This window comes from Equus asinus, chromosome 14 (assembly GCF_041296235.1).
Source record: "Equus asinus isolate D_3611 breed Donkey chromosome 14, EquAss-T2T_v2, whole genome shotgun sequence".
In the NCBI taxonomy this organism is placed as follows: domain Eukaryota; kingdom Metazoa; phylum Chordata; class Mammalia; order Perissodactyla; family Equidae; genus Equus; species Equus asinus.
In genome coordinates this window covers 21,706,335-21,724,989 of record NC_091803.1, presented here as the reverse complement: position 1 = coordinate 21,724,989, position 18,655 = coordinate 21,706,335, and the positions used below count along the sequence as shown (strand labels likewise).

General features: G+C 47.6%; 1 protein-coding gene across 1 annotated transcript in view; it reads right to left on the bottom strand.

The window, feature by feature from the left end:
* Positions 1-18,262, bottom strand: part of GALNT17 (polypeptide N-acetylgalactosaminyltransferase 17) — a 451,648-nt gene extending 433,386 nt beyond the window's left edge. The window contains exon 1 of the mRNA XM_014842267.3: positions 18,011-18,262. Coding sequence (XP_014697753.1) covers positions 18,011-18,248 — 238 coding nt within the window. The 5' untranslated portion in view covers positions 18,249-18,262. The remainder of the gene's footprint in view (positions 1-18,010) is intronic.
* Positions 18,263-18,655: the final 393 nt, after the last annotated feature.

The window sequence follows — 18,655 nt, the reverse complement described above, 5'->3', positions numbered from 1 at the left end:
GAATCGGGAGGAAAGCATTACTCAACCGATGGGTCTGCAAAAACTAAAATAAGCAGAAAAGATCAAGTTAGAACCTCAACTCCCAAGTAGAATTCCCAAGCTTAATTTTATGTATATTTTTAGTTATATGCTAAAAATTCAACTTAATTTTTTAAATGAAGCCAGAAAAAGTATATGTGAATATTTTTGAAACACCAAATGAGAAAAACCTTCGTAAGTTTAAATGCTTTGTGAAAATGTAAAAAACATACATTCCATCCAAAAATATTATCAACATTAAAAGGTAAGCTATGATTTGGACAGCATATTTGTAATAAACCTTGAAGACAAAGATAATTTCTTCACCACATAAAAAATGCAAGCAAATCAACGATTGAATTAATCAACAGATAAATTCTGTTTTTAACAGATAAATCAGAACTGGTAATTTTACAAAAATGCACATGAAAATAAATAACATTTGGAAAAATATTCAATCTCACTACCAATCAAGAAAATGTGATTGTTTATCAAATTAGCAAGGTTTTAGAAATTATAATAGCTATTCACTGTGAAAGAGGATAAGGCAATATGAGGACTTCGTGCATTGTTGGTGAAAATATAAACTGATACAAAACTAATGAAAACTAGTTGAACAAAATAAATCAAAAGCCTTTTAAAAAGACTGTTAGCCTAATAACTCCACATGATACTATTTCTATCTAATAATGGATATTAAGTTCTATATGTAAAGATGTTCATAATACTATTACTTATAATAAAAATTTGAAAGTGATCTACATTTCTGCCTATAGTGAAGTGAGAAAGTGACTTATGGTAATATTGCAGGAAAATCACATACAACAACTAAAATGAAAGTTTATAAGGTGTTTAATAATACAGGGAAATATTTATATAAAAATGTTAAGAAAAAGCATAGGACACAAACGTTTAAATATGAGTATGATCTTATAGATGTAAAAATGTTTACAGGAAAAAAAAGAAGCAAAATGCTGCTATTTTAATGCTGCAGAATTATAAGAATTTTATCTTCTCTTTTCTACTTTTCCCTGTTTCCTCAACTGATCACAATGAACATGCTAATTTAATACAACAGATGCTCTCTTAACTGGTGCACCAGACTGAATGACACTCTCCATCATCTCTGTAAACCAGAATGAAGACAGACACGGGGGACATGCTGTCGCCTCACCTGCTAGGCACCCCTCTATCTTGGGGGCCTGCCTGTTTCTCCTTCACCAGCTGAGTTGTATACCTGCCAACAGTTTGTTGTTTTTCCCAAACCTCTTCACACCAGCTGTGCTGGTTACCATAATTATGTAATTTTATTAAATTACATAAATTGATGACATTATGAGAAAAGAAAGAGGATTACCGTTTCAGTGAAAACCAAGTTGAATGATTTAGAAAGATTTTAAAAAGCTAGAAAAAGGAAGGTATGTGACTCAATGTGGACAAGACAACCATAAAAATTCGTAAAATATAGACGGTTTCTGCACGCTGGATCACAAATCTGCCTTCTGAAAGTCTAGGATATCATGTCTAGCCAACTTCCCATCACTTCCAGGAACTCTGAGCTGACAGGTCACTTTTTCCAGGAAGGCACATTTGAGCCCAAGGAGGAGAAGCATTGCAGGCAATGAACCAAAGCTGAGCTCAGGGAAGGCATGCGGAGGGGGATGGGCCTGATCCAAACCCTGTTTTGGGAAGAGAACAGTGGAGGCAAAGTTGCAGCACAGACTTGAAAGAGCAGAGCTTGGAGGCAGAAACCTCTGTGGAGTGGATCCCCAAGTCCTAGGTAAGATATGGGGGGGCTACACCAAGAAGTAGCAACAGAAACATGAGGAGGATATGGGAGCTATCAGGAGTCAGCTACGGATAGCTATTGGGTGTGAGAAGAAAGACTGAAGAAGGTACTGGCTGTAAAATCAGATCAATACTACACTAAACTAATTTTTCAAATACCGGAGGAGAAGCAGGTTTTACATAAAAAAGTAAAAACTGTAGGGGCCAGCCCAGTGGCGTAGTGGTTAAGTTCATGCTGTCCACTTTGGGGGCCTGGGGTTCACAGGTTCGGATCCCAGGCGTAGACCTAGCACCACTCATCAAGCCATGCTGTGGTGGCATCCCATATAAAAATAGAGGAAGATGTGCACAGATGTTAGCTCAGAGAAAATCTTCCTCAAGCAAAAAGAGAAGGATTGTCAACAGATGTTAGCTCAGGGCCAGTCTTCCTCACCAAAAAAAAAAAAGAGAGAGAGAGATAAAAATTGTACTCACAGCACATAGAATGAAATATATTCACCCAGATCCAGCTTACCAAACGAAAGACACCCCAGATGGTGGGACAGAAAGGCGTGGTGCAGGCAGAACAGCCAGCAGCACCATAAGCCCCCCACAGGGGGTGCCAACTGCCTCAGCCACAGAAACACAAGCCATAGCAAGACCTGTTGATCAAGTAGATAGATCTCATGTTAAATGTTCTTACCAAATAAGGAAAAAAAAAAGACAATCAGCTTTGAAGGTACATTTTAAAATCTTGAAATTAAGAGGCAAATACCGGCAATAAAGTTAATTGTGTTGGAATCTATAAGAACCTACTAGAGGGGCTGGCCTGGTGGCACAGCGGCTAAGTGCGCACACTCTGCTTTGGCAGCCTGGGGTTCGCCAGTTCAATCCCGGGTGTGGACAGACATGGCACCGCTTGGCACGCCATGCTGTAGTAGGCATCCCACATATAAAGTAGAGGAAGATGGGCACGGATGTTAGCTCAGGGCCAGTCTTCCTCAGCAAAAACAGGAGGATTGGCAGCAGTTAGCTCAGGGCTAATCTTCCTCAAAAAAAAAAGAACCTACTAGAAGCCAGAAATGTACAGACATCCCATGTGAAAAACTCATCTAATCCTCCCAACAGCCCTATGAAACTGATAATATTTTTACAGATGTGACACTGATACTACGGGTCATATCTGCCCTCCAAGAAGTCGTTCACAGGTATGAAGGCTCTAAAATTTTTGCCACGAAGAAAGGACTAGAAAATCCTTCAAAGCACAGACGTCAACTATCTGAGTGGCTCCTGGCTGCTCATCAGAATCACCCCACTGAGTTTTTGAAAATTAATGACTTCCAAGTCAAGTCCCATCCCATTATCTGCAAAACCTCCAGGCTGAGTGACCTGGGAACTGGTACCTTTTCCAAAGTTCTCCAAGTCAATCCGAAGTGCAGACAGGCATGGGAACCACTGGTCTACTGCGTCCGTTAGTCTTCATAAGTGTTAAAGCCTAGCCAAGTTAAGACCGGAATAAAAAATGTGTTCACTCTGGGAGAAGTGAGATGTTGATTTGTTTCCTCTGTTCTAAGACCATAATTCAGACAAGCCCCTACTTCCCACACTACTTCACTAGAATAAAAGCGGTCTGCGGTGTTTACCCAAACCTCTGGAGAATAAGGTGCTCTGCAGGTTTGCAGTGCACATATTCTTTGTAGGAGCACCAAATTCTCAAAGTAGAAAAACATTTGCCTCCTGTAGAAACAGGCCGACAAATGTGTCCTTGCCTCTGCTAAAAGACCTGAAACAGTGTGATGTTGGAAACTTTGGTGCCAGGGTCTATGAGACGGGGCACGATGTTCTGTGTTAGCTAAGTGACATCCACATTGGAGCGAGCCGTCGCAGGCCAACCACCCTTCCTGCTCCCATCCAAACAGCGGTGCACAGTGGTCCAGGCCATGTCAGAAACTTGGCTAAAAGACACCCGAAATTCATGGCCACCTAACCCCCTCTGGAATAGTCAGGCTGTTATCCACAGTCTACTGGTGGCCTAGAAACCCAAGACTTAGAAAAAGAATTCATTACCCACTTGTATATCCATATAGGATCTTTAGCACAGTGCTGGGTACTTTAAGCAAGTGCACAATAAATGTTAGCTATTGTTATATTTATTACTGTAAGTGCTGTTATCATCATCTTCATCAGAAGTACCCTATTTCTCATGGTTCAGAGGAAAAAAGACCTTATTAAGCACAAGGATACTGGATTATCGTGTTCCAGTTCTTTACCGCTGTGTAACAAACCACCCAAAAAGTTAGTGGCCTAAAAAGAAAACTACACTTATTTTGCTCATGAATCTGCAATTTGGGTGGGGCTTGGGGCGGGGACAGCTTGTCTCTGCCCCGTTTGGCAGCTGTTGGGGAGGCCTGAAGGCAGGGTTGGGGGCAGGGGAGCGTGCATTGAAGCTCCCTCAATCACGTTGGGCACCTCACTGGGTGGACACAAACAGCTAGGAGCTAGAACGACAGAGACTTCTGGGACATCTCTCTCTCTCCAAGTGGTCTCTCCAGCATCGTGGCTTCTGGGCAGCCCGGTTTCAGACATGGTGGCTCAAGACTTCAAAGATGCACGTCCCCAGTGAAAGCACCAGGGGGAAACTCTATTGCCCTTTAGGATCCAGCCTCAGAAGTCACTCAACATCATTTCCATTGAATTCTACTCACTAGAAGCAAGTCACTAAAGCCAATGATAATCAGTAAGAGGGAAATTAAACTCCACCTTTTGTTGGGAATAGGGTCAGAGAATTTGCAGATATGTTTTAAAACTACCACACCCAAGAAAATCATTTCTCATTCCTTTAGATAGAACTTTTTATTGCTGCCAAAAGATGCAAATCAGATCAATCCTGACCAGCCATTGTTTACATGAAAAGACACTCTTTGAATCATTGACTCTAGTATCTGACCCATAAAATTACAGAACTTGAACACACTTTAGATCTTATCTAGATTTTACCCGGGAGAAAACTGAGATCTGAACTGGCTAAGTGTCTTGTTCCAAGGAGTGGTAATGGTTCTACTACCATTGCTTCAGGATTAATAAAATCATGCATCAGCATTCTCCTATTTACAGCACTCTTCAAGGTATTCTACAAATACCATGTTGCATATTCTTTATCATACCTATAGGAGCAGCTGCTGGTTTCCAGATGGGTAAACTGGGGCTCAGCAACATTATGTGAGTTTCCCAAAATCCAAGCTTTGGCTTGGCTTTGTTAAGTAGCCAAAAAGAAGCTTAAGACTCCATCTATCTAACTCACAAGCTCACGCTCAGGCCATTGTATGGCCCTCCCTGGGGGTCAGCTGGTTAGGGAGGTAGCTGGTGTGGCCAGGGTTGCATCTCTGGCTCCTGTCTAGAACTCAGTGCTGTCGAACTTTCTCTCCTGAAGATCAGGCTTTCAAAAGAAGCATCCCTGAGAGGTATCCAGGAACTTACATTCAAATGGAAATGTGCACCATTAACACCAGATCCTTTCTTGTGGGGAAGAGGAAGGAAAGACCTGGACCCCCCGGGGCCTGGGGTTTTCAGAGGCCAGGAGAGGGAGCTGGAGCACACACCGAGTAGTGACGCTGAGGGGACCACAAACCCTTCACTGGCTGCAGTTTGCCAAGCTGAGATCCGAGCAAGAAGGATGAGGACGAAAAAATTAGGGCAGTCTACTCCTCCCCACGGGTGTCCGTCTACAAGCTACTGAGGAGCAGTAAAAGAAAGGAGTTGAATTCAAACCACCCATTAGTAACTACTGTTTAGCTTTTGTTTTCTCCACAAACTGCTTTGTACAAGCAAACACAGCCTGAGGGTTCTTATATCTTCCTGAGTGTTCACCTTCAGCTAATGAAGGAAAAGAAAAAGCTCTTGAAAAGATATTTCATGAGATTTGTGTATTTTAATATTAGTTCCAGCCCCTTTCTTCAAATCTCCTGGAATCATTTCAATGGCAGGAAGATGGGTAAGCAGAAAAAAGAACTGAAGTGGATTTTAGAACAACTTGGCAAATTAGCCAAGTTTTTAACATCATTAAAGAGCTCTTAAATATTCTTCCCTGAACTCCATTTTTATCCTGTGAATGCATTTCAGTAATTGCTCTAAAGGAAATTGTGAAACTTTGGCACAAACATAAATGTTTGCATGATTTAAAATGCAGTGGCAGCAAAGATCATGATTTCTTTAATTGCTAATTCTTAAACTAACCTTTTCAGTTTGACTAATCTTGAAAAATGCCAGCTCCTATCAGCAGAAGCTGTTACAAAGACAATGCATATATTATTTAGTTGTTTATAATTGCAAACAATTTAGCTATATTTCAGTACTTATCCCTCAGCTCCAACATGGAGCATAAGTAGGGGATGATTCTAACCATTCCGTCATTCTGTACATAGAACACTGGGACTCTGAGAAACAAGACTATTTTCTTAAAGCCAACAGCAGACAAGGGAGATGGTCTAGAACTAGACGGTTTTCAATCCAACCACCTTACCCCATCCCACTTACTGTTTAGCTCAATCAGTATTTGCTGATCATATTAATCAAGGACAGAGACCTAGAGTAGACAGACTGGCCTGTCACTGAGGGAGACTAGTGTTCCAGCCCAGCCTAAATGAATTAGTCAGAATAATTAATACTAGCTGCTGTAACAGATAAGCTCCAAGATCTCAATGGCTTAATACAATGGCCCAATGCACAAAGACATCACTAGAGAGCCCGGGAGGGCTATGCTCCGCCCATGCAGTCATTCAGGGACTGAGGACCCTCTTATCTTATAGGCCACCAAGAGGTGGACTTCAAGGCACTACTGAAAGGTAAAGAGAGAAGACATGGAAGACCCCACAGAAGATTCTGTGGGCCAGGCTTGATGGTGACACAGATCACTTCCACTCATCTTCTAGAACTCAGTCACATGGCCTCACCAAACCGCAGGGGAGGCTGAAGATTAGCACTGTGCCCAAGAGGAAAAGAAAATTCCTTGGTGAACACTAGCATCACCTCTGCGACCCCAACTAGAGACAATGGTAGCCTGATGTCAACCCTCCTAATCCAGACCCTGATCTGGTATAAATGGTACCATAAAAAAGACTTGCTCCTGCCTTCTAGGAACTCCAAACTAAAGCTCTACATTGCACACTAAAACCCAGGTCTCTGGCATAGATTAGGAAGGTGAACAGGAATGAGAAGAAGGGTGTGCTGGAGACAAATGGCTTACCTTCTGAACACAAGGGAACCACACTGACCATCTGCATCAGCTCATGTTGACGCACGACCTCTGAAGCTCCACACACACACTCCTAGTGTGCAGACTCTCAGTGGACAGCATGGCTCCTAGTCACGGCTTGGTATCCATTAAAAAAATGACCGTCACAAGATTACAATGATCGTGCCCAATTAAAGACGCCATGATACCAATAAGACGGAGCTCCAACTGTAGGGAGGGCACAGGGCAGAAGCCAAGAACAAAGCGTGCCCGAGGCCTGCTGAGAGTTGCCCAAACGAGGAAGAAATTAACAATGTGCACTTGTCAGCACTCTTGTTGTGCTAATTTCCTTGCAAATATAAGCAAAGCCTTTTAATTAACTTAATATCAATTTCACTTTTCTCACATTTTGTTCTAATTATGGGCTGGATTTAAAGCTCACACAGTATAATTTAGAGCCCTAGAATTAACAGCCTTACAACTTTACACACTACTAACTGCTAAACTTGAGGGAAGGAAGGTTCCCTGCCACCATCGTGTCATTTCATCCCCATGCTTGCCCCTCTGCAGTCCCTGGACTAACCACCAACACTGATGAGATGGAGCCCTACACCCACGAGTGCTGACTTCACAAAGGAAGACATAGGAAGGCAGCTGGTGGGTGTCTGTTTGGGGTCAGTCTCAGCCTATGGATAGTGATGCTATCAGCTAGAAATGCCTGGGGGCACTCACCTGAGACCTACTGCCTATGGCGAGCCCCCACAGACACTTCCCCCACCAGAGCCAATAGTAAGGCTGGATGGGCTCTTGTGGTTCTTACCATGACTACAAGGCGCATCTCAGCAACAACCATCAGAGAACTTTGAAAGAACAAGGTTTATTACTCACAGGTCTTGGAGGGTTCACAGCATGCCTGGGGCCACACAGTGACGGGGTAAAGAGAGAGAGAGGGCAGACCTGGGGTTCTCCCTTTACTGGGGTTGACCCTGGGGGACCTAGGATTTCACCAGTTCACTCTTGATCGGCAAATTTAAAACACCTTCCCCTTATAGGGAGGGGAAGGAAGAGCAGGGTCACTGATGAGGGCAGTTACCTAGGTCACCCAGGGCTTTCTAAAAGGAGAAGTTCATAGGTCGGGCAGCCTAGCTCCTTATCTAGTTGTGTAGCTGCCAATATGTTTACTCAAGATGGATGTCTCTGAAATGAATGCCTCAGCAATCAAAAACTTAACATCAAGCACTTACAATATGATTAAAAAAAAAAAAAGCTTATTGTCAGGCAGTAACAATTATAACTATACTGCAGTGTCTCTAGACAACATTTCTTTCTCTGAGTTTCAGCTTCTTCGTATGTAAAATGGGTATAAATTATAAGTAGGGTTGATGTAGAATTAAGTAAAACAAACACTTGGTATGTATTAGATGCTCAATAAAAATACTGTGCATAGTAAACTATGGTATACACATGTATGTACAAATACCATATATTGTATTTCATCAAATCTCAGATGCCTTCAACTGTAAGGTGCACTATTTTTATGTGCCTGTAAGGGAAAAAAATGCTACCAATTAAACCATGACACACCATTGATCGTAAAATGAATCTCAATTTCAGAGATGTAAAAATGTGCATCTTAGCACTAAAATATGGTTATATACGGTAGTTTCAATCCACGAGATTTCACCTTCAAGTCAAATCCAAGTTAACCAGAATGCCCAAGGACTTGAGTATTCTAGCTAATTGAATTTCTAGTTAGCAAAGAGTCTTGCTTCATCTTAACATTCACTGAAAATGCATTGGGGGTGTAAAGGGGATGGCAGGCACTGTGGATTCCCAATGCAAATACCATTCTTTCTCTCTTCTTTTGCCTCCACCGTACTTACTTTCTTTCTCTGGAAAGCAACTATTCTGTTGAAGCAAGGTCGGTCATGTGACCATTTTCTTGCTCACATGTGGGAGTCTGCCAGGGAGACTTCTGAAAAAAGATTTTCTTTCCTGATTAAACAATAGCAGTAGATGTGGCCAGTGGTACAGCACTTCTTACTTGATACAAAAATGCAATGACCAGAACTACAGCAGCCATCTTGTAACCATGAAGGAAAGACCAAAAGAAATAAAATGAGCTATGGCATTATGATGTTATCATGATGACCTCATGATGCCAAACCAACGCTAGCTACCACTACTTCTGGGCTTAAGAGAGAACAAGTTACTTGCTGATGAATGAATGCCTAAATGACATAGAGAGGGATGTTTAAAAATGAATAAAATCTCTTCTCTTGAAAACGATTGGGTCAGACCATGTAAACAATTCATTATAATACAAGGCAGAGATAAACAACGTGAAAAAGCAGACCCATGCAGAACATCATAAGAGCCCAGAAGAAGAGACAATTAATTCTGACCAGGCGGCAGGACAGGTTTCAGGGAATAAACGGCTTCTGAATTGGTCCTTAGAGAACGCATGAGATTCTAATAAGATGGAGGGAGGGGTGTTATTCATAATCTGAGAGTTAAATGACCCTGAAGTCACTTAGCTCTCACTGACACATGCATACACTTTGGTCCCTAGAAACAGTGGAATTAGAACGCAGTCCCCTGACTGCTAGTTCAGGGCTCCCTCTCCCAGGGAGGTGGAACACCTGACAAGCCACGTACAACCATCAGACACCCCTCAGTAAACACTAATCACACAATTAGCCATTGCGTCTGAGCTGGGATGGAAGGAGGCTCCTGTGGAACCCTGCTCCCGATTAACTGTCAGCACGCTCGTGTGTTGGTGTCTGGACATGGCCGCCTGTAATTATGGCAGCAGTTTATTACTCATGCATGGCAAGGCTGAGGCTCTGCAGTTAGCAATGACAGGGACATTATTAAAAGGGAAACCTTCTCTATCAGTGGCTAAGCCAATTGTCATCCACATGTCAGAACAGTCTAAAGACCTGTGAGGAGCAATAACAAAGGCAGAGGAAGGTCTTCCAACCAAGTGAGTCTTGCATTTTTTTAAGGGCTGCAGGCATCAGGAAAGGAGGCGGGTGGAGGGAAGGAGACTTCCCTGTTGAGGGAGAGCAATTTATCTGCTTCTTTGTGGCTCCTGTCCCCCTGGTCAAAGGCCACCCCCTGGGAAGTTGGCTCCCCTGAACTTCTGGGCTCCATCTTCCGGTCCCTTCAGCAGATGCTGAAGAAGCTCGTCCTGCCCCTGCAACATGGCACTCCAGCTGAATCCAAAAGCGGCAGGAGGACACAGATGCCTGGCTGCGGCCTCAGAAGGCAGACCCACGGGGAGTGCTGTTGCAGCAGCCACAGCTGGGACAAAGCCTGGGTGCAGGGGGTGGCTGCAGCGGCAGCTGGAGTGGAATGGGCTTCTGTGTCATCTGAGAGCAGCACGCAGGGAGGGGTGGGAGGAGATTGGGTTTGGAGCAGAGCCTCCCATCCCTCCTCATCACCATGGCCTTCCACAGAATCGTCCAGCACCCAGCCCGCCTCACTTCCTCTTCTGCTTGGGAAGGTATGGGGAACAGAAAGAGAGACCTATCATCGGGTGCTGGACAAGCTAAGGGCCCAGCTCAGACTGCAGAGCATGCAACACAAGGGTGCCAACCCCTGCCATGGCAGGACTTTCCTGGGGAATAAGCTGATTCGGACTTAGGGAGTCACTGGGTGGATAGAGCAAAGGACACAGAGATGAGGACCCTGGAGGAGCTGGCAAGGGAACTCCCGACAGGCTCACCACGGGAGGGGCTGTCCAGGCTGGATATGGCAGGATGGAGCCACAGGGAGCTAGAGAAAGGGGTGTGGTTGGGGGGATGAGTGGGCCTCAGTGAAGTGACAGCAATGGAGGGGGAGCAAGTTCTAGAGGAGCACTCAGTTCAATGCTCCCGAAGGCTGATTCAGATTTTCTAAAGAGAGCAATTCCAGGTGCTGACTCTCAGCTCAGGGTGTGGCCAAGGAGGGGGCTCCAAAAGGAGGTGCACCTGAAATCACTGAAGTTGAAGGGCTGGTTGAGTCCTGAATCACAGGCATGCCTGGGCCCCTGACGCCAGCATCTCACACCCACTCCTGGATTCTAATCCACTTTCCTGCCTATTCGTGTGTACACTGAACCTGAACACAACATCAACTCCCTTACATCACCACAGTGACCTGGTCACCCGATGGCTCCCCACATCTATGGAATTAAGTCCAAACCAGTCTGGGACTTGAAGCGACCCCCTACCTGGTTCTCCAACCAGACTCCAATGCACCAGTGAGCTCCCACCACACGGCCCCCTTATGTCCCCGCACACGTTTCTGTCTCTACATGGTTCCCCTTGCCAGTCCACCCTGAGGATTCCCAGTCCTGGGCCTGACCATCTTCTATGATTTGCTTCCACATCAGGTCCCCAGGTGGTCTCACTACCTGTGTCCTATGGTCCATGTGTCAAAACGTCTGAGTTCTCTTGTTCAAGTTCAACACTCATCGATTAAGGACCTACTGTGTGCCAGTTTAAGCCTCACCACTTCCATGTTCATTCTAATATTCTTCAGGGATCTAGTGTGAACCTGGTAACACTACAAACACACCTTTCCAACAAGACCACCACCATCTAGGAGGCAGGATGTCTGCACCTCTGGGTCTCCCGGTATCTGGCCCCCACCCAGCAGAGAGGAAGTGCTCACTAATACGTGTGAACAACATGTTCTGTGATGGGATTTAACAAGTAGAGGCTGCCATCTCTTCTCCTAGGCCTCAAAAGTGATCACCCAAAGGCACCATCGTTATAAGGAAGCAGAAGAGGGGGGAGAAAGAAAGAAGAAGGAAGAAGGAAACAGAGACAAACAGCGGAAGAGAGAAGGACCCCAAGTTAATTCAAAGAGCCCATCCAAGGCAGAGAGAAAAGGACCTCCTCATCCCCCTCGAGACTGACATCGCAGACACCCACGACCACACTCTGCCACCAAGCATTGCCACATGTTCACACACTCACGCCAGAAATATTTGCTATGCACCCACTGTGGGCCAGTGCCATTCTCAGCATCAGGGACATGACGGGGAACAGGCAAGCCAGGTCCCTTCCTTCCAAGAGTTCGCCTTCTCTCAGCTGCCATGCATCGGACCTTGCTGCTCGTGCTGAACATTTTGAATCCCGATTCATCCTGACTTATAAGAAGCCCATTTCACAGCTGAGAGGTGAAGTGATCTGCCCGAGGTCACACAGCTAGTAAGTGACAGAACCAGAAATCAAACCTAGTCTGTCTGACACCCAAGGGAACACCATTTCTGCCAATACCATGTTCTTAAAGACCCAGAGGTTGTCTAATCTTAGGGCGTTTCTTCATTTGACGTGGGCCCCACTGTGCCCACATGCCTTCTTCCCTTTGTCACGCTGAGCTCTAATTACCAAGCCTCCTTCCTGTCCACAAAGGACACTCCCGATTTGGCAACGGCAAAGGTCAGGGGGTTGGATTTCTTCCTGGAGAATGACACTGGCGTTCTCTCCTCACTACCTCTGGGCTGGGCAGGCAGCAGCTGCCCCCGCTGGCAGGGTGCCTGTCCCACACAAGGGCCAACACAGATGTGCCTGCATCTGAGGGCCATCCAAGAACCAGGGTCCCCATCTCTCCAGGAGGGGCTGGCCTTCCACACACCTGGGCCCCTGCCTGCCTCAAGGCCCGGCTGAAAGCCTGCATGCAGCGCACGAAGGCTCACACTGCCCTGGTTTCCTCCTGATGCTCAGTGCAGTGACTGACTTCAATGTGAACATTTGCCCTCTCTTCTCTCCCCCTTACCTCCTCCCCGCAGGCAATACTGGTACCAGCCGGCTCTGAAAGCTATGTCTATGCTAGCACGTTTATATCTCGTCAGGAAAGAAGAAACAGCTCCAGGCCAGCTCTGGCATCCATGAAGAGATGCTTTCCAAACACCATCCCCCCCTTTCTGACCCCACCTTGGAGGCTACAGAGAAAACTCTACCTCTGTCCCTCCGCCAGCTCACTTTCCCCATCTGGGGCTTTGACTTACGTGTCAGGCCAGGCGGGCTGCACTGGGGTCATCTGGGAATGTGTTGGTTTGCTGCAGTCCAGACTCCAGCTTTGCCTGTGTGGCTTGGGGGCAGGACTAGGATAGGCAATTTGGACTTCTCTCCATCGCCACGAAGATTTTCAATTTTCTTCAAGCAACTCTGCTTCTATTCAATATCCTTCTGAAATCTAAATCTGGCACCTAACCTGAATCGACTGCATTTCCTCTGACGACAGAGCTGCCCTAGGCTTACTGGACAAAGCAACGACATGTGCCCTTCGGATTCACTGCACAGGAACTCTGATGAGAGACTGGACCACCAGCCAGAGCGCAGGGCTCACATGGGGCAAAGGAAACACCACATCCCTCCACCATCCTCACTCTGACTCATCAGGGGGTGCCATACTGGGGAAAAGTACCTTGGTATTGAGGAATCTTGGCTCTGTCCTTCACTGGCTGTGTCATCCTGGCTAAGTCACACAGTATCTCTATTTCTCACCTTTCTTGGCTCAAAACTGAGAGAAACAAATAACTTCCTCAAAAGGTGACAGAAAGTCAAAAGTCATGTACAGAGTTACATGAGAATTCTAGCAAGAAATCTGTCTGTCCCCAGGACCATTTTCCTAATGCTAATACAAAAGCACCATGCCACCATTTTTAAAAATATTTTAACACTATTATTTTCTTCTGTATAATGTTTTTAGATTTTCTAAATTTTCTACAGTAAATATGAAAGAACTTTATTCTACAAAATAAAGGAATATAAACCATATTCATGTTATAAAATCGACATTCAAAGAAAATATACTGAAACGTGCTGGTCCCTAACCTGGCCAACTGCTACACTTCCAAGCTCCACCGAAGGCTCTGGTCCCCTTCAGTCAGGAGAGTGAAGGACCAGAGCAGCCTCAAGATGGCAGAGACAGATGGCTTCCTCACACTCAGTCTCCCCAGCTAAGTCCTTCCAGCTCCTTCCTCTCACTACATCCACCCAAGCCAATCCAGCCTTTACAGTGTGGAGGTTATGTCCTCTGTGGCTATCGTTTACCTCCTACAGCTAGCTCCCATCCAGCAAACCTTAGGTGCCTACCTTAGACGCAAGGTGCTGTGGCAGATGCTGAAGGATGAAGGTGGTATAAAAAGTCCAAAATATGGATCAAGCCCTTAAAAAAACCTACAGTCCTGGATTCAAAGGATAAACCCATGGAGGCACAAGAATATAAGACATGAGTGCAAAGGGTCACCGACAACTAAGCCCCAAGCAACTGTATGGCCTGGCACAATCTCCCCACCCCCAGGTGGTGACTGTGAGCCAAGCTTTAAAGGATAGATAAATGCAGAAAGGGGGCGAGGAGAGCAAACCAGGACAACCAGCACTTCTTGAAGACTGGGGTGGAAATGTAGAGGCTTCAATCCTAAGGCAAATGCAGGATATTTCAGCAAGTAGATCAGTCCAGCTCCAGGAGGCAGAGGGCACTGGGCAAGGGTGGGGACCTTGGAGATGCCAGTTGAGGCTGGCTGGGGCAGGCCCTGACTGTCAGCCACCAAGCTGGACCATGATTCCTTAGGAAACAGGGAGCCCCTGGAAGGTCTGGGGCCCTTTGGAAGAGATGCTTTCCACTCAGAGAACTGGGGCCACGCCTGCTGGTGAGAGACAGGCAATCAGTTAAGGCGTACTGCCGCAATAGTCAGGGGTCAGCAGTGGGACCTAACGGAAAGACTGGACAAGCAGATGCACGAGACAGTATGGAGGGACAAACCTAACCCATTTGTGTGTGCTTTCTCCTCCATACCAGCAGCTCCACTTTCTCTCAAAGTGTCTTTTTCAGCCTGTATTAAGAAAAACAAAACAACTGTTTTTCAAAAGGCAGGATTCAGGACCTTCGCACAGAGAGTTTTAGCAGAGAGGCTGGTTCTGAGGAAGTCTGAGTCATCCCTTGCCCCCCTAGCCCAGGGGCCTGCTCTCAGGACACCCAAGGAACTCTGCTTCAGAAGTGAGAAAGCACTAGGGACGGGTGTGCTCACAGCCAGGGGGAGGTGGGCCCTCCACAAGTCCCTCCCGCTGCAACCTCTTAAGAGGCCACAGGAAAGGGCTGAGAAATCTGAGCAGCTCCCACTTTGTACCTGAGGGGTTGGACCCAAGTGGCCTTGTTCCTACTGTATGCCCAGTGCCCAGCTCTCACAGGACCCCCATTAATTCCTGAGGAAGAAAGAACGCCAAGGTCAAGGTTTCCTTCTCCTCCTTCAGTAGCAATGGATGGAGACAGGCTGCAGAGCAAGAGGGCATAAGAATCCAGGTCCCATCGCCCAGGCTCTGGGAGCCCTCTCCCTCCGCCACCCTCCCGCTGCAGCAGATGGCCCAGCAGGCCTGGTGCATCGTGGGACACGCATCTCCCAAAACAAGCACAGGCAAAGACAAGTGCTCGGGGTGGGGTGGGGAGGGGAAGGGTCCTCTCCATTTCGACTTTCCCTGCCCTCTTCCTCCAGGCTTAACGTCACTACAAATCACACTCAGCAGCCAGAAGGATAACACCTGCCTAGGTGCAGACTGAATTCCTGGCTAACCCTGGACAAGGTCTCAACCCAGCCTTCCTCCAGCTCCTCCTCAGAGGCTGCAAGTCAAGGAAACAGCCTTTCCACCCCACAGCATCCAACCCAACCAGTCCTGAGTGCTGGCCACCCCCACGCCCCCAGGGAACTGCTCACATGGCAGAAGAGCATGCACAGAAAGAAGCCAGACCCCCAGCCCTTCTGAAGCAAGCTCTTGACTTCTCAGAAGTCCCAACCACCTGGCGTAGGCAGTAGAGTAGAGGGCAGTGAGCCACAGTCCAGGCCACAAGCTTGTCAGAGATGCAGTCCTGGGCCCCCACTGAATCCGAGACTCTGGGGGTGGGGCCTCGAGATCTGTGTCTTGACAGGCCCTCCATGTGACTCTGATGCACGCCAAAGAGTGAAACAGCCTGATGCAGCAGCTAGGAGCCTCAATTCTGGAAGCAGACTGTCCAGGTTCAGTCCCAGCTCTCCCACCCCCTAGGTGAGGGACTGGGAGCAAGTGACTTCGGGGGAAGCATCAGCACCCATCTCCGAGGGCAGCCGTAAAAACTATACCAGTCCCTGCATGTGCATGGCACTTAGTAAATACCATTTAGAATTTTATTATTCCTATTTGGGGCATTGGGGGTCATGGCTAAATGATATTTAGTTTCCCAACTGAAATTATTACTAAAATGACTTGTGTCCCTGAGCACAGTGAGGGAACCCAGACTATCTTGTACTCTCTCTTTTCAGTCCTATGGGTATATCTACAGCAGGTATCTGTGGAGAATAAGGCCCACCCCATAAGCTTCTAATTCCTCTAGAAACCAACTGTGGGCTTTTGTTTCATTCTGTGCCTTGGTTTCTTGACACTCGAGAGAAGAGCTTCCTCATGACCTCGCAGGCTACACCCAAAGCCAGGCCACACTGTATGCAAGGAGTCAGTGGGCCTGCAGGTTCCCACTACAGGTACAAGTTCAAGACATCCCCTGGATACTTGTTGAATGACATCAAGAAGACCAAGGGGCCCTTTCAGAGGGTACTCAGAGATCTGACCACATCCCACCCAGAAGGGATCAGTGGACAGCAGGAACAGAACAGTCTGGTGCCATCTGGCTCCCTGCCACCGGGCCAGTCTCTCACTTAACTGCAGGGAAGACAGCAGAGTTGGCTCTCCCTAATGTAGAACCAGACACAGGTATAGGTCTGTATTTTCAGCTCCACATATTTCTCTTGTCATCAAACTTAATGCTCCTTATAATTAGGAGGAGACAGTAGATATAAGAGGTCAAGTACACAGGTCACCCAGACATGAGGTTCTGACTCCAGATTCTGCCATTAACTAGTAGCAGGACCCTGGGGAACTCTGTTAACCTCTCCAAGCCTCCTTTTCTCATCTCTGATCCGGGGATGGAATGGAACTCCCTGGACTGATGTGAACACTCAATTAGATAATGCGCTTATACCATCTTTGCACAATGTCTGGCACACAGCAAGAATTCCACCAGTTCTTTTTACCATTATTTTATGATTATCTGTAGTTCTGGAACTACCATGAGAACAGGAGTTAGAAGCCCAGGAAGGAGGCAACAGCCTTGGATCTGCCTTGGACACCAGCCATAGGGACCCTGGAGAGCTGCCTGGACTCAAGTAGGCAATACTCACTCTGACCTTGGGGACAGCAAGTGTCCAATGACCTGTCAGTCCCTGGACCAGATGTGATCAGGGCATATAAAGTCTCTTCTCCTGAAAGACTGAGAAGAACATTTTAGAAGAGATAGATTCTAGCAACTGTCATGGCTTGGCACACCTCGCTTTGCTACACTCTGTAACAATCTGCTTCTCCAGCCCACCACGAACTTTAACAATTGCCCTTAGGCAGCTCTCAGGGAGAAATCCGGTGTGTTTTTAATAGCAGCCTCCACCAAGATGGCAGGAAGAGAGGAGTCCTCATTATTAGCTGTGCAACCCGCCTCAGAGAGAGATGACATATTCATCCAACTTACTACCGAAGCGCATTAGCTCCAGACCTGAGGCCTTGACTTTGCAGCCCTTTACGCCCGCCATTGTCCCTCCCTGTCCGACCCACCAAACGCTAAGCTGTAAGAGCTATTTCCTCTAAGTCGGCCTGTGCCACCAGTACCATTCGGCGGCGCGACTAGTTTCTGCACTTGGGCTGGAACCGCCAGGTAATGAACCCTGCACGCGGGGACGGAGAGCCAGCTGTACTGACATGCTTCCATGATAAAAGCAAACTTACAGCTGGGGCACAGAAAAGAAGCAGGTAGTTCTTTCCAGCAGCCCTGGCCTTCTGGCCAAGACGGGGCAGGGAGAGTAAGAGCAAGCGCGCGGGAGCAGGGAAGTGCCGGCTCCCCGGCAAGGTGCGCAGAGCTCCCGGAGCTTACCCGGGGCCCAGCCCGCCCTCGCCGAGCCCCAGGGGCACTGGCGCGCGTCCTTACCATTCAGTTGCCGGTAGACGATGTCCTCGAGCAGCGAAAGGCGCTTCAGGACCGCATCCTGGATGGGGCTGGCGCTGTGCGCACTGAGGTTGGCCGCCTCGGCGCGCGGCCGAATCTCGTGGAAGCCTTCTCCGCTGCGCACCGCGATGGGCCGGCACTTGGCCAGGAAGAGCACGAAGCCGGCCACTGCGATCAAGTTCAACACCAGCAGCACTTTGACTCTTCTCAGTGAAGCCATCAAACACGTCCGGCCGGCCCTCGCCCCGGACCCGCGCCCCCTCGGGCTCCGGCGAGGCGCGGGGCAGCCGAGGGCCGTGCAAGCCTCACACTCCGGACGGCCGGAGAGGATCCCAGCCGCTCCTGGTCCCACAGCGCGGATGCTCGGGCAGCGGAAATGGATGGAGGGACGAAGTGGTTAAGGGGAGAGCAAAATCCCTCGCATGGAAGTCTTCGGTCTGTAGAAGTGCTCCTGGAGATGCCTGCTCAGTCCACGGCGCGCGGCCCCGTCCAGGCGCCTCGGCTTCTTGACGAAGGGCCCGGGGCCAGGGAGGTCTCTCCTCTGCACCAGCAAGTGTTCCGCCGCTGGACCTCGGGCCGCCGGGAGCGGGGCTGCGGGCGCAGCGGACCTCTGGGGCCCACCGGCCG